General features: G+C 38.7%; 1 protein-coding gene across 1 annotated transcript in view; it reads left to right on the top strand.

The window, feature by feature from the left end:
- The window catches only part of LYST (lysosomal trafficking regulator), a 156,408-nt gene that overhangs the window by 54,920 nt on the left and 88,300 nt on the right, over positions 1–13,188 (top strand). Inside the window, exons 7-13 of the mRNA XM_065400871.1 lie at positions 122–283; positions 1,435–1,591; positions 3,268–3,494; positions 6,465–6,531; positions 7,949–8,058; positions 9,001–9,421; positions 11,234–11,378. Of these exons, the coding sequence (XP_065256943.1) occupies positions 122–283; positions 1,435–1,591; positions 3,268–3,494; positions 6,465–6,531; positions 7,949–8,058; positions 9,001–9,421; positions 11,234–11,378 (1,289 nt within the window). The remainder of the gene's footprint in view (positions 1–121; positions 284–1,434; positions 1,592–3,267; positions 3,495–6,464; positions 6,532–7,948; positions 8,059–9,000; positions 9,422–11,233; positions 11,379–13,188) is intronic.

Genomic DNA, 13,188 nt, shown 5'->3' with positions numbered 1-13,188 from the left:
AATTAGGGTATAGTAATCATTGCATAAATACTGGGACTGAATATGTATGGATTTTTTGTTTCATTTAGCCAAATACAGAATAACGTCAAGCATAATGGATGTTCTTGTTTTCTTCATGTAGAGTGTGTGTCTGGAAGATATATTACTTGAAATGCGGGACCAGCTTGCCCAGTCAAAAGCAATTGAAACTTGCTTGGCAAAACCTCTGTTAGATTCGCTGCTTCGAGTTGCGTTGGGAAATTATTCTGCTGATCTGGATCATTCTGAAGAGAAAACAGAGAAGGTATGCAACAGTATAACACTCTGACTAAACACAAGTAATCTGGTTTAAGGAGATTACTCGTATGTGTAAAGGTTTGCTGGATCAGGCCTGTATGTGCTACGCATAAATAAGCATGCGTTGTCACATTATCAGAGGGCATGTGCCAGTAGCGTAGCTGGGGGGGAGCAGGGGGAGCGGCCGCTCCCCCACTGAGCACATTCTCCAAAGTGGCGCCTTGGGCGTCCACTCCGTGGGTGCCCCAGTCCCCGCCCCGCCCAGCTCACCTCCGCCTCCTTCCCTGAGCGTGCCGCCGCATTCTGCTTCTCCCCCTGGCTCCCAGCGCTTGGGCCGCAAAACAGCACGGCAAGCCTGGGAGGGAAGGGGGAGGAGGGGGAACATGGCGTGCTGGGGAAGAGGCGGGGATTTCAGGAGGGGTCCAATATGTGCACAGGCTTGTTTACAATTTGTAATGCTTTTAGGGAGTCATTCATCGATGCATGTAAACACCATTGAAGTTAGTGGATGTCTGTTTTATTCGCTGTGTCGATCATAAATGAAAGTGCTTATGCACAAAGGGAAAAACAAGCAAGCTATATACATCATAGTATTGATTCAGGGAGAATAGCTCTGAAACTTGTTTCAGTTCACTTTTCACTCTACAACAAGGATAAATTGCCCCCTCCTCCTCCCCCCCGCCCCCCTAAAAAAGGAATTTTCAAGAAAGCTCTTCAGTGTGGGAGGCTGATTGACCCTGATGCTTTTCTCCTAACGCTCACAAGACCCTTTGCAAGGTATGGAACCATCATCCCCCTTCTACAGATGAAGAGATCAAGATACTTGCTCAGGGTCTCAGTCAGTTTCCTGTTTGTGTTTAAGATACATTTGATGGGTTTTTTACTCATCCTAAAAAAAAATCAACCTACATTTTTTGCTTTTAAAAAATACTCTCCACCCCTTTACATTTTTTTTTTTTTTCCAATTTAAGTTTTGACTCATGTTTGTAGAGACAGTATTTCCCAATAGGTGGTATGGACTGTGCTGTTCCCTCCACTTTCAAGAGCAGAGATAATTCTGATCTGGAAGATCCCACAGCATTTGGGTTTTTGAATGAAAATGAAACAGTTGCTTATAAGTTTCTAAGTTTGTTTTGTTTTTAAATATGGATGTCACAGATCCATCATACTGAAAAGGCATCTGTGTCCCAACCTGAAGACCTTTCTGAAGAAGCTGAAGAATCACAGTGCTGTAGTTTTAAACTCTTTGCTGAAGAGGAAGGCTATGAAGCGGATAGTGAAAGTAATCCTGATGACAGTGAAAGCAAGGATGAAGGTAAATGCAAACTTTGCACAAGCATCAGGCAAAACCATCTTTAACTGTTTTATAGTCTAGCTTTTACCATGTGATTTATGTGAAGTACTGGACTTTTTCCCAACATGCAAAAGTGGAATAGATTGCAGAGGCCATAACATTTTCAGTGTAGATTATTTTTGTAGTATGAAACAACTTCATTGCAGGGGAGAGTAACAGTTCACATCTATTTTATCTAAATGTTATGGGGAAACGTTTTACGCATTGAGTTTTGGCTTCTATCCGATTGCTCTGAAGTACTGTTGAGTCATTCTCACTGAAGTGTGTTATTGATTGTGGTCTAAAAGCAGTTTCTTCTCCAGATAGGATCATAAGTAAGTAGTGATTTTTTTTATTACTCTATGCTCAATTTTTTTACAAGGTTATCTTCCTTGTAAAATATTTCCTAGTCTGATCTTAATCTTTTTGTGTGTGCGTGTGTACATACACACCCCTCTACCTCCGATATAACGCTGTCATTGGGAGCCAAAAAATCTTAAATAAATAGGATATCTCCATTAATTTATTTTATCTCCTAGAACTGGAAGGGACCTTGAAAGGTCATAGAGTCCAGCCCCCTGCCTTCACTAGCAGGACCAAGTACTGATTTTGCCCCAGATCCCTAAGTGGCCCCCTCAAGGATTGAACTCACAACCCTGGGTTTAGCAGGCCAATGCTCAAACCACTGAGCTAGGTGAAACTGCGTTATATCGAACTTGCTTTGATCCACTGGAGTGCACCCCCCTCCCCCCCGAGCACTGCTTTACCATGTTATAGCTGTATTCGTGTTATATCGGGTCGCGTTATATCGGGGTAGAGGTAGGTAGGGGTGTGTGTGTATATGTGTGTGTGTGTATGTATGTATGTACTGTTACATAAAATACTAATTTTTCTAATAACCTACACATCTATTGTTCGTTTTTGTTACAAAAATGATTTTTCAAATTAAGCCTACAATGTAAATATTTGCTTTTGTATAACAATTTGATCTAAAGTATGCTTTAATTATAATTGAGTTGGAGTTGTAATTTCAATAAGGTCTGTCAGTGGTTCTGTGTATATTGTAAATCTGTGTGGCAGAAATATTAGACTAGGGTTGCCAACTTACTAATTGCACAGAACCGAACACCCTAGCCTCACCCCTTCCCCGAGGCCAAGGCCCCGCCCCCGCTCACTACATTTCCCCCTCCACCTAGGAGCTGGACCTGCTGGCCACTTCCCACCTAGGAGCTGGACCTGCTGGCCACTTCAGGGGCACAGCGTGGTGCCAGGGCAGGTAGGCACTAGCCTGCCTTACACCCGCAGCACCGCCGACTGGACTTTTAATGGCTCAGTTGGCAGTGCTGACCAGAGCCTTTTTGACCGGGCATTCCGGTCGAAAACGAGACACCTGGCAACCTTATATTAGACATACACTCCTGTATATATTATAAGACTAACTGTATAGTGTACTTTAAATCTGTCTGCATAAGAGGGGAATTCTAGAATTTTTATGGCTTACCGGAAGTACTTGCACAAGATGTTTAATAAATCTACTTGCAATTGTTTGTGTGGCAAGTGTCTTTGCTTTAAGTAGTAGTAGTCTTAAAACCAAACCAAACAATAACTAACAAACAAAAAACCCCAAACAATCAACAAAATGTATGTTTTTGTTTCAGGAACAGACACTAAAAGAGAAGCGGGATGCATGGTTCCTTCAAGTTATTCCAGTGACCTAACTGAAAACATCAATCAAGGAGAATTAATATACCCTGAAATTTGTATGCTAGAATTGAACTTGCTCTCAGCTGGCAACCCAAGCCTAGATGTACTTGCCCATGTTTTCCAGAGCTTTTTGAAAGTCATCAGGCAAAAGGAGAAAAATGCCACTTTCCTTATGCAACAGGTAGAAGATGAATGTGATTAACAAAACAGAACTTGTATAGCATGTTAATAAGAAACTGATGAAAATATTATGCAAGAGAACCATGAAAATATTCAAGTATATACTCTTGCATCCTATCCATTATTTTGTATTGGAATATTTAATATAAACTGAAATGTTTTTATATGACTAAAGTTACAAATTAGTGACGTGTAGAGGTAAGTTACTAGACGGTATATTTTAAACGATGTACTGAAAGCTGTTTTACCTGTCTGGATTCTGAGTTCAGGTTTGCAAAGCCTTGTTATGCCTATGACTGTTTATAGTCACTGTGGGCTGTGGATAGTGCTTTGCAGCTGATCAGCATATTTTAAAAATGTTACAGCATCAGGCCAGTGTTGTAGTCAATTTGGGCTTAGGATATTAGAGTGACAGGGTGGGTGAGGTAATACTTTTGTCCAATTAAAAAAAAAAAAAAAAGTGTTTGGTGGTGAAGGAGATGAGTTTTTGACAGAGCGCTTCTTCAGGTCTGTGTCACTTGAAAGCTTATTTCTCTCATCAACAGAAGTTAGTCCAATAAAAGATATTACCTCACTCCCCTTCTCTCTCCAGCATAAGGCCAAACACTTGTGTATCCGGGAGCAATAACTCTCAGTCCTCCATTCTGGCTACCTGTTTTTTCCCCTCCACCCTTTTACTAGCACCATACAGTCCACAGGAATCATTACAGCCCCAGAGCTAACGTAATCCTTTTAAATTACGTAATCCAATTAAATAGACTGACTAGTTAAAAACAAACCTGTACCTCACATATGACAGAAGACCATTCATGCTCTATGAATACATGCCTGTGATCTCCTGAAAGACTTGGGCATTCTAAATATTTCTGAAGCTTTTTGTGCTCTTATTTTGTTCCACCATAGAGTTTTGTAAAAACTAGCATGTCCAAGTTAATTGTGGAAGGCCTGTGTGTCATTTGTTGATTCTGGGCAACTTAGACAAATTGGAATTTAAAATAAGAAATTCAGAGGACGTTTTTGTTTAGCCTTCTATGTCAGAGGAACACCGATAATAAATTATTTTAGAGATATCTCCATGAAGGGGAAAATGTGGCAAGTACTAAAAATCTTCTGTTAAATCGGTCATTCATATAATCATTTGCCTATATGAAAACAGGGAATCTTTAGAATAAAATATTAAATATGCTTTACAGTTGAAATTAGAAGCATTAACTACCCGGGAACCAGTGATCTGGAACTGGCCCAACTGATGCCCTCTGTATCAGGAAACCTTCACTGTCTGCACACTGATTCTTCAAATTATTTTTGCAAAAGTACTGTAATGTGTTTGGCTCTGTCTCTCCTCACCCCCTTCATCTCTTCATAATCCTTTCTATACAGGCAAACCTGAGCCAGACAGCCACTGTCTTAAAAACAAACACATTTCTAAAGCTACTAAATAACTTTCTATTGGATGGCAGACTCACTTGCTCCATCTCTTATCTACACCCTGTTATTAGTCCTATCTTCTTTTTTGAAAGCCTTTGATTCCCTGGTGAAGTGTCCTAGGGCAATCTTCTGGTTGATCATTGGCAGAGACAGAGTGGTTTAGCAACTCGGATCTAAGAGTCATGAGATTTGTGTGTTCTTGGCTTGGCTGCTGATGTGCTGTGTGACAAGGTAACTCATGGCACCTCTGTTCCTGTTTCCCCTGCCACATTTTGTCCATCTTATCTATTTAAATGGAAACAATTTTGGGACAGGGGTTGTCTTACTATGTGTTTATCCAGTACCAAGCACAGTTGCAGCTTCTAAGAGCCATAGTAATATAATTAATTATTGTAATTACCTCCCATAATACTTTGAGATTCAGTTCCTGTTTTCAGACAAATTGAGAATAAAGACACAAAATACCTGATTAATCTGATTTAGGATGAGATCTTCTTCATGACGGATATATTTTTTTTTAAAATGCTTTTGTGACTTTTTGGTACAAATATAAACAATTATCTTGATAAATGATAGTCATGTAACTCTTGTGGTAGTTTTACCTGTATGGACTTTACCTGGTATTTTTATGACTAAGTTAATAATCCATCTAGTGGTCTTTTCATATTGTATTGCCTATGATGTTTGAGGCTTTATTATGACATAGAAAAAGTGGAAAATCCTATATTTTAATACAAATTAATGTATTTAAAATATAAATAACTTCAGGGGATAGCCTTAGAACCCAAATCACCTATGACTCCATGAGGAAAGAAGGTTGTTGATTGTATGTTTATTAATTAGTCGCTTACTTTTTAAATAAACCTCGTTCCTGAAGACTCAAAAGCCTCAAGAAAATATATATAATTTGATTTCTTTTTAGAAAGTGACAAGAATACTTTTTCTAAATCTAACACAATGTTGACTTTAGAAAGAAGAAAAGGAATACAAATCTATTGGACTAATCAGTTTAGTGATTATGAACAAAAATTGTTTGAGACTGGATTATGAAGGATGCAATTTTTTTTACTAGCAGTGAAAGTGAGTTTGCTTTAAATGTTAAAACACTGTTTCACCTTTACTTGACCTGAGAATGTGTAATTTGCTTATATCTGTACAGTAAATTACTGTAGGCCAGTACTTAATCAATTTGTGGTGATGCAGAAAAGATGACATAGGTTCCTGCAATGTAGTCTGTAAGAACAATGAGTTCTCAAGTAGTTGCCAGACTGGCAGTGGCTCAACAATTGATGCTTTAATCACCTTGATCCCAAAGGCTGTCTCATAATCAGAAGCATCTGAACTAGTCAGAATCTTGCAAGCAGATTCAGTAGTTCTTTGATAGAACACATACTAAAAATCACGATTAAATCACTAATAACATTTTATTTGACAAAATCAGTTGTGAATATATTGGAATACTTAAAACAAATTCTGTTGAGTTTTGCTCTTCAAACTGATTGTGAATTGTTCAGATACCTAACTTCAAAGTTTTCTCTTGCAGGGAGCTGTAAAAAGTCTTCTGGGAGGATTCCTAAATATCTTGATACAGAAGGACTCCAGTTTTCATGGTGGGTATTAATGTTATTTACTCTTTTAAAGAAATGCTGAAATTATAATAATGTATATGTTATACAGTTACAAGTATATATGCTCAAACTTTCAGCCCACAACTATTATTAATGAACATGCAAAACTGACAAGCACATCCATGGGCACATGCAAATATCCACACTTATATGTACAATCCAAGTATGCTTGCATTTTACACTTTTATATACAAAAGTGTTGGGGTTTTTTTGGTTCTGGTGGTTTTGCTGGGGGAGTGATTGGAGTCTGCATAATGCCAAACAGGTGTACCTGCAGATTTGAAAGGTTTTCTGAACACCTGGACCGAAGAGATTACTGTTAATTTAGTGTTTCTATTTTGTAGATGACAGTGTAGCTTCTTCAAAAGAAAATGACGTTATTACTTCTATAATACATTTTAGAATCAATCGATTTGTTTTTAAATGTTTAAAAGTGAAATTAGCATTCACAGAAAGTTTTAGCTTGATATTAGAGGATCAAGTCCTTAAGAGGTACAGCCATGGCAGTGTAAGCCTCCTCATAGTAGGCCATTTATGTAGGGATACCTTTTGAGGTGAGAATAGCTCTATACCCAAGCAACCTGTGATTTCTTACCTAAGACTTCCATACGAATTAATTGTGATGTGTGTATTGTGGACCAGCCAACTTTCCTGTATTGCACATAATTTAAACCATCGAATAAATGTCTGGTAGCAATGATTTCTGGTTGCTACAAACCCAGCCTAGAAGTGACCAGATTTGTGTCTTGGTAACAGGCAGCTCCCATTTCACTATTTTATTTATTTATTTATTTTAATTTAAGGAAAAAAGCTTTTTTGCCAGAAGTGCCTATTCCAATTTAGTAACTGAGGTAGATGAAATTATCTGTATTCATTTCATCTGATTTTTGTCACAGAAATGGTAGAATGATAGGATTTCATCTGATTGTAAGGTTGTATATAAAAGACTCAAAATTTGGTGTTCTCTCTCCTTTTAGGCATTTATGTGTGAATAGTTGTTTAATATATTGCACATTAGTAGCCCACTTACCTAGAAACATTTTTCATTGTGTAGTGAACGATGGTCCTATTAGATGTATTCTGTTCCTTGCCTTTGCCACAGATTTGCTGTGACATTGGGTAAGATGCTTAACTCCTCTGTTTGGTGTTCCCATTTAGCAACAGGAAATATCTGCCCCATATGAGAGCTGTGAGGCTATATTCATTAATATTCTTAACTTGAGATTCTTAATGGAGTATGCGTCACAAAATATGTTGGTTCTAATGTTTTCAGTCAGTTTATTCTGTCTCATCTTAATGTTGTACAAAAGCAAGTTATGGCAGCAATATACTATGATATTGTATATGAAAAATGTTCTTTATTTAAGCAAATGTTGATACCTTTTTATCATCTATGTAGCATGCCAGATAGTGCTGGTAGAGCTTCTGGTGTCTTTGATGAGCTCAAGGACATGTGCAGAAGAGCTAACCCTTCTCTTGAGGATATTTTTAGAGGAAACACCTTGTACCGTAAGTATACTACAGATCAGAAAATTCCTTAATGCAACAAAGAGTGGGGCTGAACAAATTGACTGGCAAATCAATATATGCATTTCTTTCAGGTACTATTAAGGGACCTTGTTATAACATGTTATAATGTTACTGGTTAGAATGTATATAACTCTGCCATTTACACTGTGTAAACACTAGTTAGTGAATCTATTTTTCTATTTTGCTTGTTACAATAAAATGTGGTGGAAGGAGTAGGAGAGAAGAGATGAGGTATAAATATTAATTTTTTTTGATGGAGGGACTTGAGCAGTCATTCTTCAAGTGCAAGGAAAGGCTGGGTTTTGGAGTGGGGAGACAGATGGTGAGAGGAGGGATAATATATTGAAGGTCCTTCCTGTTGTTGTTTGCATCATGGGTAAAAAGCCTTCCAGTTTCCCAGGAATTACCATTGTTTTGTGAATAGGAAGCACTTTCAAGTTAACTAAAACAATATTTGAGCCTATTGCTTGTTGTCGCCATTTTGCTGAACTGTAATCTGTAGTTTTGTACAGGAGACTTTGAATATCCTCCCATTCATTCTGTTCCATGTTGGAAGAATAACTTCATGGTATAGGCATTTTATTTAAATAGTAACCAACAAAGCAAGAAGATATGGAGGCCGAAATGTTTCAAAAGTAGCATGACATTTTTTTGGGTGTCTAACTTGAGAAACATTGGCCGTAATCTTCAGAAATGTTGGGAGCCTACAACTTGATTTGAAATTAGTGCTCAGGACCTCTAAATTAGGCTAAGGTATCTTAAGTTGGGCATGCAAAATCAGAGGCCACTTCTGAAAATGTGGATCTGAGTTTTTAAATGAAGAGGTTTCTTTCTATGTAAGCTGTATATTACGCATTAGCATTGGCTATATAGTGTTAACACAATTTGATTCTGGTTATTTTTCTGGTTTATTTCTCTTAGGAGATACTACTTAAGGGTATCTTGAAGATTGTGGAGATGAATATCTATATGAGTCCATTACAATATCTCTCCTTCCCCTTGCTAAAGAGCCCAAATTTAAATAGTAGTTCTTCACAAAAATCGACTAGTGCACTCAACAGCAAGACCGTAGGACTATTAAAAAGAGCAAAGTTTTCACAAAATAAGAAGGAAGCAGATGGTGAGAATTTGACTCACCAGCTTCTTTCTTCTTGGCACGTAGCCCCAATCCACCTGCCTTTGGTGGGACAAAACTGTTGGCCGCACATGTCTGAGGGCTTCAGTGTCTCATTGTGGTTTCATGTGGAATGTGTTCAAGAAACAGAAAGTCCCACAGAAAAAGGGAAGAAGAAGAAAAGAAGCAAGCCACTAATTGTGCGAGAGAGCAGTTTTGATGGCACAGGTAAGTTATAATATTACTGAACTTATAAAGCTGAGGGATTTCAGATATTTCTACTAGACATACACAATAAAAACGCTGAACAGAAAGCTGTAATTCAATATTAGCTGCTCTGTACTGTTACAGTTAATGTATGGCACCCAAGAGTGAACTTGGCCTTATATTTTTTTGGGACGGATAAGATGTGGTAGAATGATCTCCCACTTCCAGCTTTAAACTTGAAAACAGTGAAAATATTTAAAAATGTTGAACTTTTAAGTTACCCTTAAGTGTCCATAAGAGAAGGTATTACTGATTTCAGAAGTATCATAGTGGGTTTGCCCCCTCTTTGACTCACTTGCTTTCTCAGCACTACTTACTATTGTTCTCATTGAATTAGGAGCCAGAGATAATAAAATACCTATTGTGCCATCATAGCCATATTAAGGAAATGAAAGTATTCTGACTTTCAGTTGGAGGTTCTCTAGAGAAGTCTGCTTCTGTCTTTTGAGTTCATTTTGGTCCTTTATTTGAAAAGTTGATGAAGTTGTAGAGTGTTTTGTTTTTAAGTGGGAGCTGATAATGCCGATTATAATTCGGGTTACAAAATCGTTTCAAACCCTTATTCAAGCAAGTAATTTCTCTGAATTAAATGAGACTACATATTTGAGGAAAGGACTGCTGCTGCGAGCAGGACCACCAACCCTGAAACCTTTTGCTTTAATGTGCTTCTACAGCTTTTCAAAAATTTCACCGTCTGGGCAAACATTTAGTCAAACTGTAGTCCGTGAAGGAGGGAAAAATAAGTTTCCCATTTTAAACTTCTAACCACAAACCCTTTTTACCCAAGGTTACAGTAACAAGGCTGAAATCCAAAACTTAGTATGCCTGCTCCCAGTTGAGGCCTTTGCTTTTGGTGATAAAGGGAAAATATTTTACAAATTCCGTACATAGAACATTCTAAGTATTTATTGATGCACACTAAGGCTCCTGTCCAACAAAGCTCTTAAACTGATTAACTATAAGCATGCAAGCAGTTCTGTTGACTTCAGTGGAACTCATGTGCTTAAGTGCTTTGCTAGGTGAGGGCCTAAAACACAAGTGACTTGTGCCTGTACACAATTATAGTAGCTGCACAGCTGGCCCTGTGTAAAGATGCTGATTCAAAGAACATGCAGATTTATTGCCTCCAGAGTTTTCTTTTCCCCTTAAACTAAAGTGGAAAATTTAAATGCATGCCTGTGGAGATACCTTCTAGAGCAGTGGTGGGCAACCTGCGGCCCACAGGCCCCCACGGCCCATCAGGATAATCCGCTGGCGGGCTGCAAGACAGTTTGTTTACATTGACCATCCGCAGGCACGGCCACCCGCAGCTCCCAGTGGCTGCGGTTCGCTCTTCCCGCCAATGGGAGCTGCAGGATGCGGCGCGGGCCACAGGGACATTCTGGCTGCTGCTTCCCGCATCTCCCATTGGCTGGGAATGGTGAACTGTGGCCACTGGGAGCTGTGGGTGGCCGTGCCTGCGGATGGTCAGTGTAAACAAACTGTCTCGTGGCCCGCCAGCGGATTACCCTGATGGGCCGCAAGTTGCCCACCACTCCTTTAGAGAGTGCTTTACGTCAACTTTAATGTAAGATAGACCTAACCAAGGAAGACCTAAGTCTCCAACGATGAAACTACAACATAGTGCTTATACTAGTCAATTCACCTTTTAAAGAAGTTTCTTACGATATATAAGCTGCTTTTTTGCACGTTGTGGACTGTAAACAGATGTTGTTGTAGTTAATTATAAATGCTATATATGCTATTTTATTTAATATCTATTTATTTTCCTAGAAGAAAGCAAATCTGTACGAATGGAGTACCTTAACTTGGGGGACAAACTTATTGAAGACGGCTGCATTCATATAATTTCATTGGGTTCCAAAGCATTGATGATACAAGTCTGGGCTGATTTGAACACTGGAGCATTCATATTTCGGTACTGTATATTTCTGTTAGCCCAAAAGTAGGAAGAATTGTAAATTCCATAATGTGTGACATCTTGTGCGAGCTGACCTGGAGTAGTAGCATGGAGTCAGCCCCAGGATAGAAGACAAAGCTATGTATATGTATGGCCTGTAGATTATTGCTTACTTAGAACAGAAAGATCATTGACATCATGCCATAAATTTATGGCACGGTGCGTTACAAACCTAAAGAAACCTTTCCTGTGTACAGGCTTTGGCTCCAGCCTTTCATCTTTTTCCAGGTAGGCATGATCCTATGCCTGTGCAGAGCAAGTTGTAAGAGATGTAAGACAAATAAGAGCTAATAAAGGACAGCAGCTGAGGGATGAAGGAAGGAGGGAAGTTGCTTGGATAGGTGGATGAAGGAAGAGAATGCAATTGATGCATAAGAATAGGGAGGCTGTTCCAAGTATAGGAGGCAGCATGACAGAGGAAGAGAGGCAGTAAGATGAGAGGCGTATCAAAATGGAATGGAAGAATGTTGTCTTTCCTGGGGAGATGGAAATGGTGAGTGCTGAATTGTTCTAACCTTGGATCCAATCAACTTCAGGATATGCTGATAGTTACAATCCTCCTGATCAGGCCAACTTTGGGTCTAACTTAAAATTCTTATCTGCTGGTTGGTGTCCATCATAATGTGTAAATTTGTGGACATCAACCAGCAGACTGGAGTTTTTAATGGAGTTACAACTAACTGCAACGTGGCCCTAACCTGTCTCCCCTTTTTGGCTCTTAGCAGCAGCTAATAAACAAACATGTTGTTTTTGTTTTTTATACAAACAACTTTACTTGGACCCTGAGACTGACACCTACTATAGGCACCCAAATAACAATGCCTTTTAAAGAGAAAAGAGGGTTATCTGGTTAGGAGATTGGACTGGAAATTGGGAAATCTGGCTTCTGTTCCTGGTTCTGCTATAGATTTTCTGCAAAACCTTGGGCTAGTTGCTTATCCTTATTTCACAGATGAGCTTAATTCTTACCTACCTCAGAGATATTGTGGGGCTAAACTGGCTAATGTTTGCGGTTCTTGGATTTGTTCTGATTTGAGCACCCAAATGTTGAATCTTTCATCTAAATTTGAAAATTGAACTTCCCATGACTGGGTTACCTGCTAATGCAGGGTGGTTCCTGGAGGTGTGACTGTTTCTGCTGTTCATTCATAGGAAACAAAAGTATTTGTTTCCTATGCCATGTTTTTCAAACTTTTGGCTTTGTAAAAATGTAAATGCATTTTTAGTTATGACAATTTCACACAGCCTTATATGGACGGTAGCAGAAGCAGTGGGTGTTGATGGTGGGGTTGCCCTCAAACTTTCTAAAGAATGAAGTAGCTTTTAAAGGGGCCTCTTCGTAGAAATGATTTGCTCGAAAGGTATTTGCATCTCTGAAAACGTAAGTAAAATGCTATGCCAGTACGACTAAATTTTACAGGCTACCACTAACGTTTAAGAATTGAGGTGTTGCTGTTAGTCTCTCTCTGTTTATACTACATCTGTGGTGGAGTCTCCTTTATATTTCTGTTGCTGGTACTGTAACTTCATTTAAGCTGCCCTGGTGATAAATATTTGCTCAGGTTTTATTTGTATGATCTTTCTTTTCTGTTGCAAAAATGTTGCAACTAATTCTGTATGCATTGCATCTTTTAAAATGAATTTAATGAAGATTTCAGCATTCAGTCAGTTCTTTGTAAGATACAATTTCTGAAAATTGTAATTGATTTAGGCTGTCCACTACCCTGAGCATTGTCTCCTGGCAAAACTTTAAAGTCATGAACAGTTG

Source organism: Emys orbicularis, chromosome 3 (genome assembly GCF_028017835.1).
Source record: "Emys orbicularis isolate rEmyOrb1 chromosome 3, rEmyOrb1.hap1, whole genome shotgun sequence".
NCBI lineage: Eukaryota > Metazoa > Chordata > Testudines > Emydidae > Emys > Emys orbicularis.
Note: the sequence above shows the minus strand (reverse complement) of the source record. Positions and strands in the feature narration are given on the sequence as shown.